Raw genomic sequence first — 16,655 nt, 5'->3', positions numbered from 1 at the left:
CAAACCCATGCAGTGTGCGTGCTGGAACCGGTAGGCTGTGCTGCCTCTCTGCAGTGGAATGAAGATCATCAGCTTTGGAGTTGGGCAACTTGTGTCGAGAAATCCTAATTCACCTCCTTACTTGTACTGAATAGCTTCAAACCATTTAGAACCTCAAACTTCTCATCTGTGAAAAGGTGACACCATCTCTTAGAACGATTGTGATAGAGATTAAGTACGAATGCATGTAAAGCGCGTCTTTAATAGACAGTAGGGAAGAAAAAGTACGGAAAAAAAAAACAGAACAAAAAAGTGAGATAGTAGGCCCTCACTATTTGTAAATGAATAAATGCTGAGGAAATACAGAAATCAGATTAAAAAGACAAAGTATTCACGGCAACGTGGTGAGTGTATTCTCAATAACAAATGTGTTCTAAATTTATTCTAGAGTTCCAATAATAGAATAATAATTAAATTGTATAGTACTGCCTCTCTCACCTACTTCCAGGTAAGTACCCTATGGAAATACACAAACATGTGAGGATACACAGACAAACAAGGATGTCCATAGCAGACGCTGAAGACAAATGTTCTAACAAAGAGCCAAGGCTATTGTCAGTTAAGGAGCATCCTCCAATGGGAAGTTATGCCTTTCACATAACTAAGAAGGCTGTGATTTACCAACATGGAACATTATCCATAATATATTGAATGAGGGCTTCCCTGGTGGCACAGTGGTTGAGAGTCCACCTGCCGATGCAGGGGACACTGGTTCGTGCCCCAGTCCGGGAAGATCCCTCATGCCGCAGAGCGGCTGGGCCCGTGAGCCATGGCCGCTGGGCCTGCGCGTCCGGAGCCTGTGCTCCGCAACGGGAGAGCCCACAGCAGTGAGAGGCCCGCGTACCGCAAAATAAAATAAAATAAAATAAATAATATATATATATACATATATATATATGTATATAGAGAGAGAATGAAAAAAAATATTTGCATTGCTTAGAGAAAAATTTGCTCTGCTACAGGCAATCACCTCTTGAGGAGGAGGGAACTTTCATTTTATCCTCTTCAGTACTGAAATTTGTGTGTTACTTTTGTAATTTAAAAAAAGGTTATAAGATCAGTAAAAGTGAGGAATAAACTGTGTAGCAACTTCGACTTTTCTACATCCAGTTAATTTAAAAATAAACTCGAAAGTATGTATACTACTCCAAAACATCGGTGTGTGGACAGGGAATTGAAAAGGATCATGAAAATGGAAAATGTCTTCCTTTTACATCTCCTTTAATGTTGTTACAGTGAATATACAATAAACACAAATGGGGGAGGGGGAATCCTTTGTTATTATTGTATTATTATTATTATATTTTTACTAGCAAAACCGCAAGCTTGTCCCAGACAGCAGCTTGGGCAGTCCTTCTCTTCTCCACCCCATGTCAGTCATTTATTTCCAGCCGCCTCAGACACAGGTGGATTCTAACTCGGTGCGCATCCTCACTATCTAAACAAAAAGGCAGAAGGAGAAGGAGTGGTCTCTAGCCCCAAACTCCCATCCCGCAGCAGCTTATTCTCAAAACCCCATGGAAGCCACCCATAGTGGCAGGGCCCTTTTGAGGCTGTACGACAGAAGTAGACTAACCGTAGTCAACGGGCCGAATCTGGCCAGGGCCTGACTTGTAAGGCCCAAGAGCTAAGAATGATTTTTACATTTTTAAATGGTTACATGGTTGTGTAAGAACTACATGATATCTTCGATTTTATCCCCTGGAACCACAAAGCCTAAATTATTCTGGTCCCTTAAGAAAAAATTTGCCGACCTTCTCTATTCCTAAACCTAAGTTCGGGGCAGAGTGGGAAGTCTGGAGCCTGAAACGACTCAGTGGGGGCCCAGCGCCCGGCCTTCCATCCCTCCGTCTGCCGGGGCCGCCACCTCCCCCGGAAGGGGCGCAGGGCTTAGTTTGGCCGGAGAGGCCCCTGGGCGGCCTCAGAGTCCCGCACCGCTCGGGCGGCCTCGGCGGGGGCAGCCCCAGCGCTCGCGCAGGCAGAAGTGCCAGACCAGGGCGGAGCAGCTGAGCAGGGCCAGCGCCGAGCCCACGCCCACGGCCCCGTGCAGCAGCGTGAGCGGCCTTGGCAGCACGGTCAGCCGGCCGCAGGGCCCGAAGGCGGGGCCGCCCGCGCCGTCGAGGCCCTCGGCCCCGGGCGCGCTGCTCTCCCCGGCCGCGTTGGCGGCCACCACGCAGACGACGTATGCGCCCCCGGGCTTCAGGCCCTTCAGCTCCGCTCGGCGGACCGTCGAGTTGAGGGGGGGCCCCTTCTGCGGAGCCCCGGCGCCTTCCCAAAGCAGCAGCCAGTACTGGTGGACCGGGGAGAAGGGGGCGCACCAGTGCACCACGGCGCGGCCCGCCTCGGCCTCCATGCGCACTTCCCCCAGGCGTGGCGGGTCGGGCGGCTGCGCGGCGCTGGAGAGGCCGGGGCACAGGCACGTCGTCGGGCCGGCCCTCTGCAGCTCCTGGCAGGGCACCTGCAGGTGGCGGCAGCGGTCGTAGTCACAGGGGACAGCCGGCAAAGGTGTCTCATCTTGCTCTTCTTCTTCCGAGTCTCCCGCCAAGGGCTGCGCTCTGGGAACCAAGGAGAAGGTGACAGCCAGGAGCCACAGAAGGCGGGGAGAGCCCGGCATGGGGTCTGGAAGGGAAGGAGGGGGAAGGGTGAAGGCCGGCCAGCCGTCACACCTTGCAGGCTCCCCTCCCTCAACAAAAGCTCTAGAGACAGGGAAACACGACCGGGAACTAAGAGGAGAACAGGAAGGAGGTGGAAATGAGACAATACACCCCTTTGTCATCCAACTTCTGAACAGCCTATGTGCCTAGTTTTGGGCGAAAAAGAATAAAATGTCTGACCCGACAGAGAGAAGTGTGCGACCAGCAATGCGTGAAGCACGAGAAACAGTTAATGAATAAACTGAGTGCTGAGGGGAGGAGTAAATGATTTACGCAGCCTGGGGAAGGGAGGTGAAATAGTTCCCAGCTGCCACCCAGAGACACCATCTAAGTAAAATAAGTATCAATCAGTCAACGACACATGCAGAAACCCAGAAAGGAGATGGAAGTGAGAAAGGAGAAGAGATGGGACACAGAGGCCCTGGAACCCTCCCTCCCCACCTATCAAAGTCCTGGTCCCTGCCTGCCCCCCACCTCCCTGATTCACAAGCAGCACCTTACCAGTGGGTAGGCCTTGATGCAGTGAGTAGCAGGCCGAGGGTCCTAAGAGGTCCCCAGGAGCACAGGCTATGCAGTCAGGTTTTCTCAGTGTCTTCAATTTCAATTCTGCTTTGGCTCAAGGTTTTTATACCCCTCAACTGTGATGTCACCACCTGGCCCCCCTTCCCCTGCCCCCCTCCCCGGTGAGTGCCAAGAAGAGGGCTGGTCCCTTCAGAGGGCCTGAGTCACGGGGCCAGGGGTGGGGGAAGCCACATGCAGCGGTTTCAGCTGGAGGCCAGGATGCCTGGGTTCTGAAAGAGCAGTGGAATGTGGAAAGCAGCCAGGAGCTGAGAATCCAAAGGCTGAAGTCATGTGAGGGGGTGAGGAGGGGAACACAAAGGACAGGGCCACCTGGCTGGTATCAGAGAGAAAAACAGCTGTGGACAGCATGGGGCCTGGGCTACAAAATGCTGTTTCAGTAAAAAATCATACCACATCCATGGCAGTCATTTCCTGTCTTCTGCCTCCCAATGGACTGAGAAAGGGAGGGGTACAGAGGCCAGAATGATGTATCCCAGCTTTCCAGACCCGCCCTAAGCTATCCCCCTCCCCAGAGGGAGATGAGAGTCACATGGATGGAGTGGGCAGGTTTTCGCTCCTTGGACATCCTAGGCTGATGAATGGAAACAGCTGTGCCTGAAATAGTCCAGGGTCTGGAGGTCTTCCCCATCGGTAGCCCCTGACAAGACAACCTCCTCCAATCGGGGTGGGGGATGCCTGGGGAACATCACGTTTTCAAAAGGCCCTGAATCCACTTCAGAGTCAGGGAGGCAGCTGGCATGAAAAGAGTTTATTAGGGGAGCCCCGGAAAGGGAAAGGGATCGGGGGTGGGGAGGGCTGGAGTGTGGGGACTCTGCCCTATTCTCTTCAGGAACTAGAGCAAATGGGGCGCTGTCGGACAGTGCCTGTGGAGGGTTCAGACCTGCCCACGGTCTCCGGGGCAAGGGCAGGGGCAGAAACAGGCAGGTTGGCCTCCGTCAGCAGAGCTGCATCTTCCCAGGAGCCTGAACCTGGGCCAGGGGAAGGGGAAACAAAATCCCAAATGGGAAATTCCAGAGCAGGGGCTCCTGCCCCCACCCAACGTGGTCTTCTCCCTAGCCACAGGCCAACCCCAGTCCACCCAGGTCCCGCTGCAGAGTGCCCCTCACCGTCACTGGCCTCGGGCTCTAGCTCCTCCTCGCCACTCAGGGGCTGTTGATCTGGTTTCTCCTCCTCAGACAGCTGGCCTTCTGCAGCCCCAGGGGGAGGGCAGAGGTCAGTCTGGAGGAGGCTGAAGGGGAGGGCTGAGAGGAGTCAGGAAGGAGGCCGGGCTGCTGCACCTTACCTGGCTCCGAGGGACCCGCACGGCTCTCACTATCCTCTGTAATGGGTGACAGCTGAGCGGACTCCTCCTGGCCTTGGGGCCCTGTGCCTCCAAAGGGGGTAGAGGACAGGGCAGGGCTAGGGCAGGTGCACCTGGATGGCAGTGCCAACTTCACCCCATTCAGCCTTTCCCTTGACCTTCAGCTTGGTATATGAGCACCTAAAGCCTCATACTGGACGGCGCAGGAGCCTCCTCACCCAGCCCCCAGCCATCACCTTTACCTGGCTGATGGGCAGGGATCCTCCGCTGGACTTCCTTGCGGGACCTGTCTCTGTTTCGGATGTTTACCTGTAGGGGGGGAACTCCTGAGCAGCAAGGACCGCCTTCCCTCACCGGTGATCAGGGAGGGCCCTTCAGCCCCAGCCCCCAACATGCTCCTGCCCACTCCCCAAAGAAGGATCGTGAGGGGGACAGGAAAGGGGTCCTTTGCGACCTGCAGAGAGAGGCGGTGTCGGGGCCAGATGCCCCGCCACACCCACTGCATGTAGCTGAAGAGCACGATGACGCTGAGGAAGGTGAAGTTGCTGGCGACACCAACGAAGGCGCAGGTCATCGGGAAGTTGTACAGCAGGTACCTGAAGCAGGAAGCAGAGACAGGAGGGAAGTAGCAGCTGCCAGGGAGTACCAGCCTTCTCATTTCCCAGAAATAACTTCTAGGGTGATTCACCAGTTTGGCTAGAGCTGGGCTGCATCCCCTGCCTCCCACCCACTGAGCCGATGTGCTCAAGAGAGTAGTTCTCAACACTGACTGCACATGACCTTTCCCTGGGGTGCTTTCAAAAAGTCTGACGGCCTGTTATGACCCTAACAAATCCTGGTCTTGGGGTGGGGCTCAGGCATCAGTATTTTTCTAAAGTTCCCCAGGGACCTGATATGCTGATGTGCAGCCAGGGTTGAGAATCTGTGGCCTAAGTAAAACCCGTAAAACCCGTTGCCTCTGCTTAGGACCCTCTTCACTTAAGGACAGCCCCACGAGAGCTGCCCAGGCCGCGTCGGCGCTTCCTCACCTGAGCCCAGTGAAGTGGGCGTGGATGCGGAGGTAGGCTCCGTACAGCTGGACGCGCTTGCTGTGGATCTCGATAATGGCTCCGGTGGTCGGCACATACTGCAGGCGGGTGGGCAGTGGTGGCAGCCCATCAGGCCAGGATCCTCCCGCTGTCACTCTTACCAGGCCAGTCTGAGGCCCGCTTCCAGCCTCCACTGCTGTCCCTCCTGACCGAGCCCAGAAGCTCCTCAGGTAAAATCCTGGGCTCGTGGGGCGGGCTGTGTCCTAGTCCTCCTTCCCCCCTTACCGAGTTCTCCCTGTATTCTGGGTACAGCTCCACCTCCAGGACCTGCTTCTGCTCTGCAAAGCCAAACAGCAGGAGGCTAGAGAAGACCAGGGTGTCAAGCATCTGGAGCAGGTTTGAGCGGTAATGCAGCATCACCTGCCAGGGCCAGGAGGGAGAGGCTGGGGACAGGCGCCCACCCCTCCACCACCCCTGAGCAGGCTAGGAAGGCTGCTTCTTCCCCGGTCCCTGCTCCCTCACTTTCACTTCCTACCACGCCCCCAAAACCCAAGTCTTGACCCAACCATTGCAAACACTTGAATGACATCCCTGCCCCACCCTAGCCGGCCGCGTGTCTCTATCCCCATACAACAAAGCCCCCTTTTCTAAGAAACCCTCCTAGGTGAAGCCCCACACTGTCTCTGATCTACCTTCCCCCCAAATGGCTCTATAATCCAGAACAGACTGTATGTTCCAGTGTACCATCTGAAGCCTTTTCCCCCATGTGGACATTCGGGGATCTGCTTCATGATATGGTTCTGTTGATAATTAAGAATGGAGTCTAACATTTATTGAACACCATTTCCTCATTGGATCCAAACTAGTCTTGTTATGAGGGAGTTACTACTATATTCACTTATAGGACTTCATAACTAAGGGCTTAAGTAAATTGCCCCTCAGCTGGCATGTTTCTGAGCGAGGATTCGAGGCCAGGCTTGCCTGGCTCCAAAGAAGCCCCTGTTTGCAGGGTGGCTCCACTCTTCAGACTTTACCCCAAAGCTGGACATGCTCATCAGATGTTAGGGGGTGTTTGTCTGGTGTGGTAAACGGACACCTCTTGCCTATCCTGATGTGTCTGTGACTTCAGAGCTGGGATGTTTTCTCCTGAAGCCCCACCCAGATACTCTGACATGTGTCATCATTCTCCACACCCTCCTAGACAGGCCAGGAATGAACACTCACGGAGCGTGAAGAGGTGGAGATGATTCGGCCGCCTCTGGTGTAGCATGAAATGGTGACCAAGAACATGCCCAAATCTTGATTCACAGGAGACTCTGGCAGCTCAAGCTCTAAGGTAACGCGGTACGGCTGTCCATACATCAGCACCTGCCCAAGGTAGCCCCATCTCTTTAAAAAAAATTTTTTTTAATTGCGCTGCCCCTGTACCACCTCCCCCCTTCCCCTCCAAACACTCTGCCACAACCCTCCGCTCTCAAAACAGGTCTCTCAGTCTCTCTGGTCCCAAGAAAGTGCTGCCCCCTTCTGGTGGCTGGATCCCTCCCACTTCTGAGATCTTCAGTATCCTGTCTGCTCTACTGAATCAGTCTATTCGAGAAAGGCTGTGTCACATTTCTTTTCCAAAAGTGAACCGTCATGTTGCCAACTGGGCCATCTGTGACTCAGGTCTCTCTGTCCCCGTGAGGCCATCCCCCCGGACCCAGCCTACCTTCACTTACATTATTAATTAACCGAGTGCCAGAAGTGCTCACCATCTCCCTAGCCAGCTGTCACACAGTCACTGTCACTCAAGACCATCTTATGTCATTTTGGGTCCTTTATCTTGGATCTGTTGGTAGAACCCTGAGACTCACAGCAGGAAGGCTTCTTCACTGGGATTAACCTCAAAAGGTTAAAGATGTGCCACCAAACATACCCTAGTTTTTCCTGACTGTTCCTATATTCCTCTAATCCTATATTCAGCTACGCTTGTCCTATGCATGACCCCCTCAGGGTGATACATAAGGATCACAGGGGTGATGGTAAAGCTTCTGGTTTTACCCAAAGAGGGAGTGGATTAAAAAAAAAAAAGAAGTTGAAAAAAACTTTCCCCTAACCCTAATAGTGTACTAGCTCCAAAATCTAGATATGGCTATGAGGGTACTTTGAGCATTTTATCCATAGGGTAATAGGTGAAAAAAACACTGATCGAAGTCTTTCTTTATACAGATTCTTATTTTCGGTCTGAATTACGCCTTGACAAAAATGGATTCCATGAGATTCCTACCCCCCTGTAGAGGCCAGATGAATCTAAGCCAGTTGCTTCACTGAATTCCTTGAAACATTAAAATATGTAGTTCTCTGGGTGGGCAGGAGGGAAATTGGGAGTGACTGCTAGGTAGTGGGTATGGGTTTCTTTCTGGGGTGATGAAAATGTTCTAAAATTGATTATGGTGATGGTTGCTCAACTCTGAATATACTAAAAACGACTGAACTGTACATTTTGAATGGTGACTTGTACACTACGTGAATTATACCTCAATAAAGATTTTTATATATTTTTTTTTCTTTTTAAACCAATAATTATGTAATCTCTTCCAAGGGCATCCACAAAATCTAATACCAGAATCTTGTGAATGAGTCCTGCCTTTGTTCGCATTTGTCTGCCTGATGGGCAGGTTCTCCCTCTCCTCCATTCCCACACAGTATTCACCCTTCCTTAAAAGGCCCACTTTGAGCCTCACCATCTCCATAGTCTCACACCTGTCTAATTCTTCACAAATTCTTTTGAAATGCAGAATCTGCATCTTTGCTACTTAATGCAATGTATAGATTTCTGTCAATCCTGTGAGCTCCTTGAAAGCAGGACCACATCTTCTATTTCTAAACAAGGTGTTACACACAGAGTAGACCCATTATTTCATGCATTCATTCAAAAATGTTCACTAGAAGTGAATGAAATGATCAATCTGCTTTAATTATCAGGGACTTGGGCCTCACCCTTCATCCTTCCATTCCTTCCTCATCCAGCAGCCTGGTACCCGATTGTTTCAGGCTCCTTGCAGCACCAACCATTATGATCTATAATGGGCAGCCACATAAATGCATGCAGCATCCCAGGGGCAAATGTACTGTGGCTTTGTTTCTATTCCCCTCAATATATTCCATTTATTATTATTATTATTAAGCTACAAAAACACATTGAACCAATGTTTTCACAGAACATTCTATAATAATCTCCAAGTTACTTTCCTGAGTAGCAGAACTAAAATGATAATCCTCTGTCTTGCAATGCCCAACATTCCACTTCACCACTTTTTTTTTTTTGGCCACACTGTGAAGCTTGCAGGATCTTAGTCCCCCCCCCCCACCAGCAACTGAACCTGGACCCTCGGCAGTGAAAGTGTGGAGTCCTAACGACTGGACCGCCAGGGAATTCCCTTCCCCACTTCACCACTTTGAAATCTCCATTTGGGATCCACTCATCCCACCTGGTAAGCTTTCTGGATAGTGTTACCCTGGCAGTAAACTGGAAGATTTCACAGGATACAGGATACACGGTCTCCCAGGTTATTTGTATTGTCAACCCCAGGGGGCCCCAGACTCTACAGCTTGCACTCCTCCCTTCAGAGTGACCATTTATTTCTATCCTGTGTTTTTTATCTTTAGGTCAGTATCCTCCCAAGTATAATTTTTGAAAAATCATTTTCAAATGGTATTTAAACTCTTAATTAGTCTGATTTCTGATGACTTCTCATTACATTGCTGACAACTCAAAAAACTCTGGTGATCAGAAATGCTCTTGATCCTCCAAGGTCCTTCTGAAGTGTTCTGGGATCCTACCCTTTTTCAGAGCCTCCAGCAGCTTGCCTAATAGAGAAGGATGCATTCCCATTCTGCATTCCCCAGGGTTTCCAGGTTTGTTGAAGGCATACTGGCATTTGGCCAGTCCTCTGGCACAGTACCCTTTGTAATGGCAGGTTACACATATCTGCCAACAGTTTCATAATTTAACATACTTTCAAAACTCTTGGGTGGATTCCATCCTAGTTCTGTGAGATAGCTGATCTGTTCATTTAGGTTCACTTAGATCTAAACTACATCTTATCTAGTAGATATGGCCTGGCTGAAACAATTTAAGAAGGAGGAAAGAATAATCCACACAATTCATTTGGACTTTCATTTTTCTTTAACCTCCCTTTCCTTGAAAGCCTTCCTTTTAGTCTCTATTACTCGGTCCCTGACATCCAGGTCTTTCTCAAGCCTTCCTGTTTCAAGTCATCAAAGCTCTAATGAAACCTCTCTTCAGCTCCCATACTCACCCGATCACGTCCAGCCTTAGCCAGTGAGACATTGGCAACAGGGAAGGAGCAGAGTACGGAGGCGGAGGAATCACAGTCGGTCCTAAATGAGAATGGGGATGATACTCTGCTAAGTTATAGAGTCTGCCTGACTTGTCCACACACCTCCTTGGCCCCTAGGGCTCCCTCTCCTATCCCCCATCCCTTCTCCCAGAATGGGCACGCTTCTCTGTTATAGACAGAGATGGAGAGGAAATGCAGCCAGGAGATTCAAGACAACAGAATGAGTCTTTAGTTCTCTTCCTGCTACTTCCATTTATTTCCTTGCATTAGGGCAGACATTCTTAAATGGGAACCTATGGACACTTAGTTGAATAGTTTCGGACTTAAGTGTTTCTAAAGACTCACCTGGGGAGCTGCTAAAAATGCAAATCCCTGGGTCCCACTCCTCCAGATTCTGATTTAGGAGTTCTGGTCTGGGGCCTAGTTTGAGAAAACTCTTCCAAAGGGATCCACAGATGATCTTTAAGAGGCTCACGAACCCTTTGAATTGTAGGCAAAACTGCACATGGCCATACATATAGGTTTTTATGGCAGGAAGGGCCATAGCTTTCATAAGCTGAACCTGGGCCAGGGGCCAGGCCATCGTGCCTCTTCAAAGTTTAAGCAGGGCTTCCCTGGTGGCGCAGTGGTTAGGAGTCCGCCTGCTAATGCAGGGGACACGGGTTCGAGCCCTGGTCCGGGAGGATTCCACATGCCGCGGAGCAACTGAGCCAGTGTGCCACAACTGCTGAGCCTGCGCTCTTGAGCCCGTGAGCCACAACTACTGAAGTCCGTGTGCCACAACTACTGAGGCTTGCGTGCCTAGATCCTGTGCTCCACAACAAGAGAAGCCACTGCAGTGAAAAGCCCTCGCACCGCAACGAAGAGTGGCCCCCTGCTGGCTACTAGAGAAAGCCAGCGCACAGCAACGGAAGACCCAACACAGCCAATAAATAAATAAATAAAATAAAATAAATAAGTAAAACTTTAAGCAGCTCTGCCTTAGAAATTACAGCTCATGACCACGGACTCAGGACAGGGAAAAAAAAAAAACAAAACTTTGGACCATTGATAATAGTGCCTTTGTCAGCACCTCTTGATTGGTCCTGTAGTCACTGTTAAAAGAAGGGGAGATGGGCTTCCCTGGTGGCGCAGTGGTTGAGAGTCCGCCTGCCGATGCAGGGAACATGGGTTCGTGCCCTGGTCCGGGAAGATCCCACATGCCGCGGAGCGGCTAGGCCCGTGAGCCATGGCCGCTGAGCCTGCGCGTCCGGAGCCTGTGCTCCGCAACGGGAGAGGCTGCAACAGTGAGAGGCCCGCGTACAGCAAAAAAAAAAGAAGGGGAGAGAATTTGGCAGGGTCTGTAAAATGGGAAGGAATTGAGGCCCCAAGGCAAGAAGTAGGACTCTGGGAGTTTATGTACCCAGACACCCTGTGTTTCCATAAATTCTCTTGCAGCAGACTATCCGGGAGTGGGAAGAAGTAATGTAAAAGGCAAACTACTGCTTTCCTAATAATACCTCCTCTACTGAAGGCCAGATTAGTTCTGAGATGACCCAAGCGGCTGGGTTGGCTCAAAAGTCTACAGTGGCCCTGAGAGAGGTCTGATCCAGCCTAAATTGAACTGACCCTCATAATGACAATCTTGGAGAGGGATTTTTTTTTTCTTCTTTTTAACCAGGTTCCAGTAACCAGAGACAGGACTAGGACCCTAGAGCCCTACAAGCCCAGACCTGCCCCAACCTTGGGCTATAAAAGAAATCAGTATAAGCACACTGGGCTCAAGTGTCCTCCTCCGTAAATAAGGGGGTTGACCTGAATAAGCTCCAAGGGTCCTTGCAGCAATTCTCTCACTGAATTCCTCTACTTTGATAGAAGACCCCTCTCACCTGTAGTAGAAATGCACGGGGCTGAGGTGGCTGACTGTCGGCATGTAGGAATAGTAGAAGGAGCCATAGAGGAAGACAGACACCCAGAGCAGGAGGAGGATGGTACAGAAGAGCACCCCAAACTGCAGTAGCAGCTTGCGGGCACGGCCTGCCAGGACGTGGCCCATCTCCTGGGCCCACAGTAAGGCAGGTACTGGTGGGTCATTGACCATGATGGGGAGTGCAGGGGGTCTGGCCCCGGGTTCAGGCCTTGAGTTCCTAGGTGCTCTGCCACCTGGACGCCACCCCTGGCCATGGGATGAAGCAGCTGGTCGTTCCTGGAAAAAGACAGAGAAGGGGAAAGAATAGCTCTTTTCACGGGGGAGGTGGGGACAAAAAGGACAAGCTTACCGGACTGGCTTTGAGGAACCAGAGATAGCAAGACATAGCAAAGTCTTTGTTTCATATGGCCTTTCTCCAATTGATTGCGTTTCTCAGCCAATTATCCCTTCCTTTCCTCCACTGTGCTCTCTCCACCACCTGTGCTAGAGTTCCTCAGCTGAACGCATCCTCGGGTCACCTGATTCTGGGACAGCCGCCTTGACAGTCATTCATAGTAATACGTAACATACAGAGGATGAGCACCTTAAAATTCTTCCAAGGCGGTTTTACACACACGATGACACGATTCCACACTGCGAGGTGGCTGCACGGAGAGCACGCGCGACTTGCCTAAGGTCGCACAGCCGGACTCAAAGCCAGCAACCTCAGCGCAGCCACAATTCCCTACCGAGCTTCTCTCCTCCTGGAGCTGCAGTCGCTCTCAGACAAGGCCGCGCCCCACTCCGGGCAGGGCGTCCTACAGCCAACGGCCGCTCCCCGCCAGCCCCCTCTGGCTCGGCGGTGGCCGCGGCGCCCGGAGCCCCCACCCAACCGCAGCAACATGGAAAGCAGCCAGCGGGCCGCCACAGAGGTGCAGACTCACCAGCCGCGAGCTGCCTGGGCAACCGCGAGAAGGCACTTCCGCCTCCCGGGGAAGTCCCTCCCCCTTTCGCCGGCCCCCTTTGTAGCACTGGGGGCGGGGCTCGTCCGGGGCGGGGCCCGGTGCAGGGGGCGGGGCCTTCCGGGCCGCCAAGTTCCTACCTCCTCGCGCCCGGCACTGTCCGTTCCTGCGGTCCGTTACCCTCCGGATACCAAAACCAAAGGGGACAGGCGCCTCCCTCCAGGCCCCAAGATATGCTCCAGATATGAGTCAGCAGGATCCCTCAGCCCGCCCCTCGAGGCCGCAATCACGGCCCTCCGCCCACACCTTCACTCTCCGCCATTTAACCCCTGAAGAGGGGGAGAGGCGGGCATCCAGCTGGCGCTGATTTTCATTGCCCACAGCTCCTTGGATCTGTGGGCTTCCAAGGCAGAGAGCATTCACCCCGAGAGCGTTGCAGTCTGCGGGTACCTGTGCATCTTGCGCGTTGCGCCAGCGGGCTGGCTGTCCCCTATTTACAAGAGCGGTAGCATTTCAGGCCCGTGTTTTGTCTCCAGCTTTTACGATGCGTGATCGACCTCCTCCGACCCTAACTAGACTTTCCCTCAGAGTCCCCACAGCGCATTATCTAGACTAGGTTTTGGCGGGTGGCACTTTCTCTCTTGTATATGTCTATCCACCCCAAATAAGATTCCTCAGAAGGATCAGTGTTGCGTACATCTTTGCGTCCATCTCACAGCACCAAGCACAACACACTGCAGACGTGGGAGGCAATCTCAAACCAATACACACACACACACCCAGGAAGCCCATCTATTTCCAGAAACACCCGCCGACTCTCCCCTACCTCGTCTTTGTCCGATTCTTTGATCTGATCTCTGCATGCCTCTCTTTCCCCAGCTGCTCCTTCTTCTCTTTGGTCTGCCATTTCTTTAGACATCTTCCTGATGGACCTCGCTGTCCCTGGATCTTCCACTCGAGTCACCTGTAGCTAGAACGTTAAAGTGGTGATCTAGAAGCTGATACCTGTAGCTCATCACATTTTCCTGGATATGGGGAACGGAGGGTCCCTGGGAGAGAAATGAAGATTCAGGTGTTAAATGCTGTGTCAGAGTAGAGGGAGGAGGGATGGAGGGGGCGACTGCCCAGCTGATGTCAGATTTTCAAATAAGCAGGGTCTCACGCAGTCAGTACTGACTCCACTGCAGTGGCTGTCACAGGTCCAGACCACCCCATTTGAGGGGGGAATCTACCTGGGACTCAGCTACTTCCGGCTCCTTTGGGGAGGTCTCTAGCACAGACTCTGGATGCCTGCAATGGGGGAGGGGCGGGTAGTGAGACAGTAACATTGGGGGCGTGCACAGGGGCTGCAGGCAGCAGCCAGGCTCCCCCACTGGCCAGACAGTTGGTATGTGCCAGGATCTGAGCAGCTCCTTCTAGCATCCTTCATCTTTCAGGTAACAGCCAGTGCTGGAGCTGCAGAAACTGGGACCAGCCCTCCACTGGCCTCTGACTTGACCCTCCCCAGTGGCTTTGTATTAGCTGCTTCTGCTGCTGCGTCAGATATTCTCAGCTGCAACTCCCTGCAAGGTGGGGCACCCATCTCAGGCAGAAGGTTTTGGTGCACCCCACGATCCTTCTCCCCAGGACTGTCGCTGCCCGTGGCCTCAGGTGAGTAGCGAGCATCCTGCTTTTCTCCCTTTGGGGCTCAAGGGGGCAGGTGGGGGTTCTGTACTCTCCTCATTAGGGCGGGCCTCTTTCTAGTTGTGGTTTTCAGAGCTGGAAACACACATAACTTGAGGGCTCGGAAGCCTTAAATCATTTATATGTTTAATGATCTGTGGCCCAGGCCATGTAGGAGTTTGGGGAGCATCTCATCCCACTTCTCCATTCCCTTAGCTGAGGAAGACAGGAATGGGAAAGACCACGGAGGTTGGGGATAAGAGGGGAGTAAAATATTGGGGCAGATGACCCGGCCTTGTAAAGGTTGATGAGGAGTAAGCACAGAGGGGGGCCTTCAGCTGAGATTGTGCAGGGCCCCCTATCATGCTCTGAGCTCTCTCTTTTCTCCAGGATGAAAGGGGAGACCCCTGTGAACAGCACTATGAGTATTGGGCAAGCCCGCAAGATGGTGGAACAGCTTAAGATTGAAGCCAGCTTGTGCCGGATAAAGGTGGGTGGGGCCCTGGATCCCATTAGTTGGCAGCCTGTACCGTAGGTTCCCAAACCTCAGGATAAGAGATGCTTTCTTTCATCGACTCCCTGAGATCACAGGAGTCGTCTTGGGATCTGTAAGGAGAGCTGGCCCCAGGTCTCTGTGGGTGATGAGGGAAGAGAAGACTGTCTTGAGGAGCCCTAGAGATGGCAGAAGATTATCCATTTGGGGAGGGAGGCTGCAGTCCATTTCAGGGTTTCTGGCTAACAGTTCCCCTCCTGGCTGTGCCCCAGGTGTCCAAGGCAGCAGCAGACCTGATGACTTATTGTGATGCCCACGCCTGTGAGGATCCCCTCATCACCCCTGTGCCCACTTCGGAGAACCCTTTCCGGGAGAAGAAATTCTTCTGTGCCCTCCTCTGAGCTGCCTTGTCCCTCCTCACAACTCTTCACCTTTCCCTCTCCCGGGCCCTTCCTCATTTATGTCAGGAACTGTGGTGAGCCCCCTAGGGTCCCTGCATCCCATCCGTAGCCCTTTCCCAGACCTGTGAGGTTAGCTGAAGCACAAGGCCCTCCCTCACCTATCTGCCGACCCCATTTCCTCGCCCACTGAGGCGGACCCAAAGCACCCCGTGACTCGGGGCACCCTTAGCTCCACCCACAGAAGGGCTGTCAGACTCTGCCAGCGTCCTGCCCGCTTCCCTCTGTGACCCGCTCAGACAATGGAGAGAGGGATGGGCTGGGTGCTTGCTCTCAGTCTCACCTGGAACTATTGGAAGTGTAAAGCCATTTGAAGAATAAAGTCATCCAGAGTCTCAGAGGACAGGTCCTGTGTTACCGTTCTTGGGGGATAGGGAGTGGGTGCGGCAGGTGGAAAAGCTTGCCATAACCAGGGAACAGGGCCAGTCAAAGCGGGTTCGACATTGTCTAGGATCAGAGATCCACCGGGTTAGGGTGGATGGCGGGCATGAGAGAACGTCTCAAGTGCAAGAATTAAGTTACAGACAGACACTTAGAGGCTACGGAGAGCATTCACACACACACACAAACGAGAGCAATGAAGACAAGTGAAAATGAAAACAGACCGAACGGGGTGGACTTAGGGAGGCATTCCGATGGGCAGTCGCAGACAGGAGGTACCCAGTGAGAGGGGAAGAGCTTGGTTCCAGTTCCTGGGAAGGGACCGTTTTACTTCTAAGATGGCGACGCCCACAGCAGGTCTCCATTCAAGATGGCCGCCGCCAGGGGGATCCGCACAAATATGGCGGCCGCATGTCACCGCGTTTCACCGTACAGGGCTTCTCAGCTGGGCCCATACTTAAAATGGCGGCCCCAGGCATCCAGAGTTCTCAATATGGTCCCTCCCGTGCTCATCAGTCTCAAAATGGCTGCTCCTTCCCTCGTCAACTCGATACCCACTCCTACCCATCCCTACCCAACCCGGCGGCCGGAAGCCGACGTCCACCCGATCCAGGTGAAGGCACACTGGCGGCTATAGCCAAGGATCATGGGACAAGGGGGTCCCAGCAAGCACGCCAGCAGTAGGCGCCGGTCGCGTGGATCTTATGAGAGAATCTAGGTCTCTGTTATCTTGCCTAGTATAGACTCCTTTGGAGCGGAAACAGAAGTGTGAGGACTATGCCCGGCGCCGTTCGGCTCGGGGCGCTGTCCCTTGGTCGCTTCCTCTTCTCCCTAGGAGTTGGATAAGCCCGAAGTTGCTCAGTTT

General features: G+C 52.6%; 3 protein-coding genes across 18 annotated transcripts; 1 reads left to right on the top strand and 2 right to left on the bottom strand.

Moving 5' to 3' along the window:
- Positions 1–1,243: 1,243 nt before the first annotated feature.
- LRRN4CL (LRRN4 C-terminal like) lies at positions 1,244–3,700 on the bottom strand. Its single transcript, XM_082627233.1, has 3 exons — positions 3,666–3,700; positions 3,195–3,299; positions 1,244–2,658 (listed from the first exon to the last, which is right to left on the bottom strand). The coding sequence occupies exon 3, from the start codon at positions 2,651–2,653 to the stop codon at positions 1,961–1,963; it is 693 nt and encodes a 230-aa protein (XP_082483359.1). The 5' UTR covers positions 2,654–2,658; positions 3,195–3,299; positions 3,666–3,700; the 3' UTR covers positions 1,244–1,960.
- A 308-nt stretch (positions 3,701–4,008) lies between these two features.
- Positions 4,009–16,160, bottom strand: BSCL2 (BSCL2 lipid droplet biogenesis associated, seipin). Of its 15 annotated transcripts, none has more exons than XR_014294591.1 (12): positions 15,693–15,820; positions 14,989–15,130; positions 13,623–13,766; positions 11,815–12,131; positions 9,905–9,986; positions 6,828–6,971; positions 5,889–6,023; positions 5,604–5,701; positions 4,818–5,171; positions 4,558–4,644; positions 4,382–4,462; positions 4,189–4,243 (listed from the first exon to the last, which is right to left on the bottom strand). XR_014294591.1 is itself a non-coding variant. In XM_082627219.1 (11 exons), exons 1-11 carry the CDS (start codon positions 15,734–15,736, stop codon positions 4,101–4,103), a joined length of 1,725 nt encoding a protein of 574 aa, XP_082483345.1. In that variant the 5' UTR covers positions 15,737–15,820; the 3' UTR covers positions 4,009–4,100. The 15 variants fall into 15 exon arrangements, 12 of the variants coding, with proteins under 12 accessions (XP_082483345.1, XP_082483352.1, XP_082483347.1 ...); XR_014294592.1 differs by having other exon boundaries at positions 4,558–4,638; XR_014294593.1 differs by having other exon boundaries at positions 4,558–4,648; positions 4,819–5,171.
- On the top strand, positions 13,167–15,698 carry GNG3 (G protein subunit gamma 3). Of its 2 annotated transcripts, XM_082627232.1 has the most exons (4): positions 13,167–13,242; positions 14,233–14,446; positions 14,849–14,948; positions 15,224–15,698. In XM_082627232.1, exons 3-4 carry the CDS (start codon positions 14,850–14,852, stop codon positions 15,350–15,352), a joined length of 228 nt encoding a protein of 75 aa, XP_082483358.1. In that variant the 5' UTR covers positions 13,167–13,242; positions 14,233–14,446; position 14,849; the 3' UTR covers positions 15,353–15,698. The 2 variants fall into 2 exon arrangements, with proteins under 2 accessions (XP_082483358.1, XP_082483357.1); XM_082627231.1 differs by lacking the exons at positions 13,167–13,242; positions 14,233–14,446 and having other exon boundaries at positions 14,477–14,948.
- Positions 16,161–16,655: the final 495 nt, after the last annotated feature.

This window comes from Mesoplodon mirus (genome assembly GCF_964341445.2).
Source record: "Mesoplodon mirus genome assembly, chromosome: 7".
Lineage (NCBI taxonomy): Eukaryota > Metazoa > Chordata > Mammalia > Artiodactyla > Ziphiidae > Mesoplodon > Mesoplodon mirus.
Note: the sequence above shows the minus strand (reverse complement) of the source record. Positions and strands in the feature narration are given on the sequence as shown.

Excerpts from the sequence above, each read along its gene's own strand:
- LRRN4CL (XM_082627233.1), bottom strand. The coding sequence starts at position 2,653 with ATGCCGGGCTCTCCCCGCCTTCTGTGGCTCCTGGCTGTCACCTTCTCC.
- GNG3 (XM_082627231.1), top strand. The coding sequence starts at position 14,766 with ATGAGGAGTAAGCACAGAGGGGGGCCTTCAGCTGAGATTGTGCAGGGC. Across the intron at positions 14,949-15,223 it reads CCAGCTTGTGCCGGATAAAG|GTGTCCAAGGCAGCAGCAGA; the intron begins GTGGGTGGGGCC and ends GCTGTGCCCCAG.
- BSCL2 (XM_082627219.1), bottom strand. The coding sequence starts at position 15,736 with ATGACTTTATTCTTCAAATGGCTTTACACTTCCAATAGTTCCAG. Across the intron at positions 9,987-11,814 it reads CCCGTGCATTTCTACTACAG|GACCGACTGTGATTCCTCCG; the intron begins GTGAGAGGGGTC and ends ATTCTCATTTAG. Across the intron at positions 6,972-9,904 it reads CTAAGGCTGGACGTGATCGG|GTGCTGATGTATGGACAGCC; the intron begins GTGAGTATGGGA and ends TACCTTGGGCAG.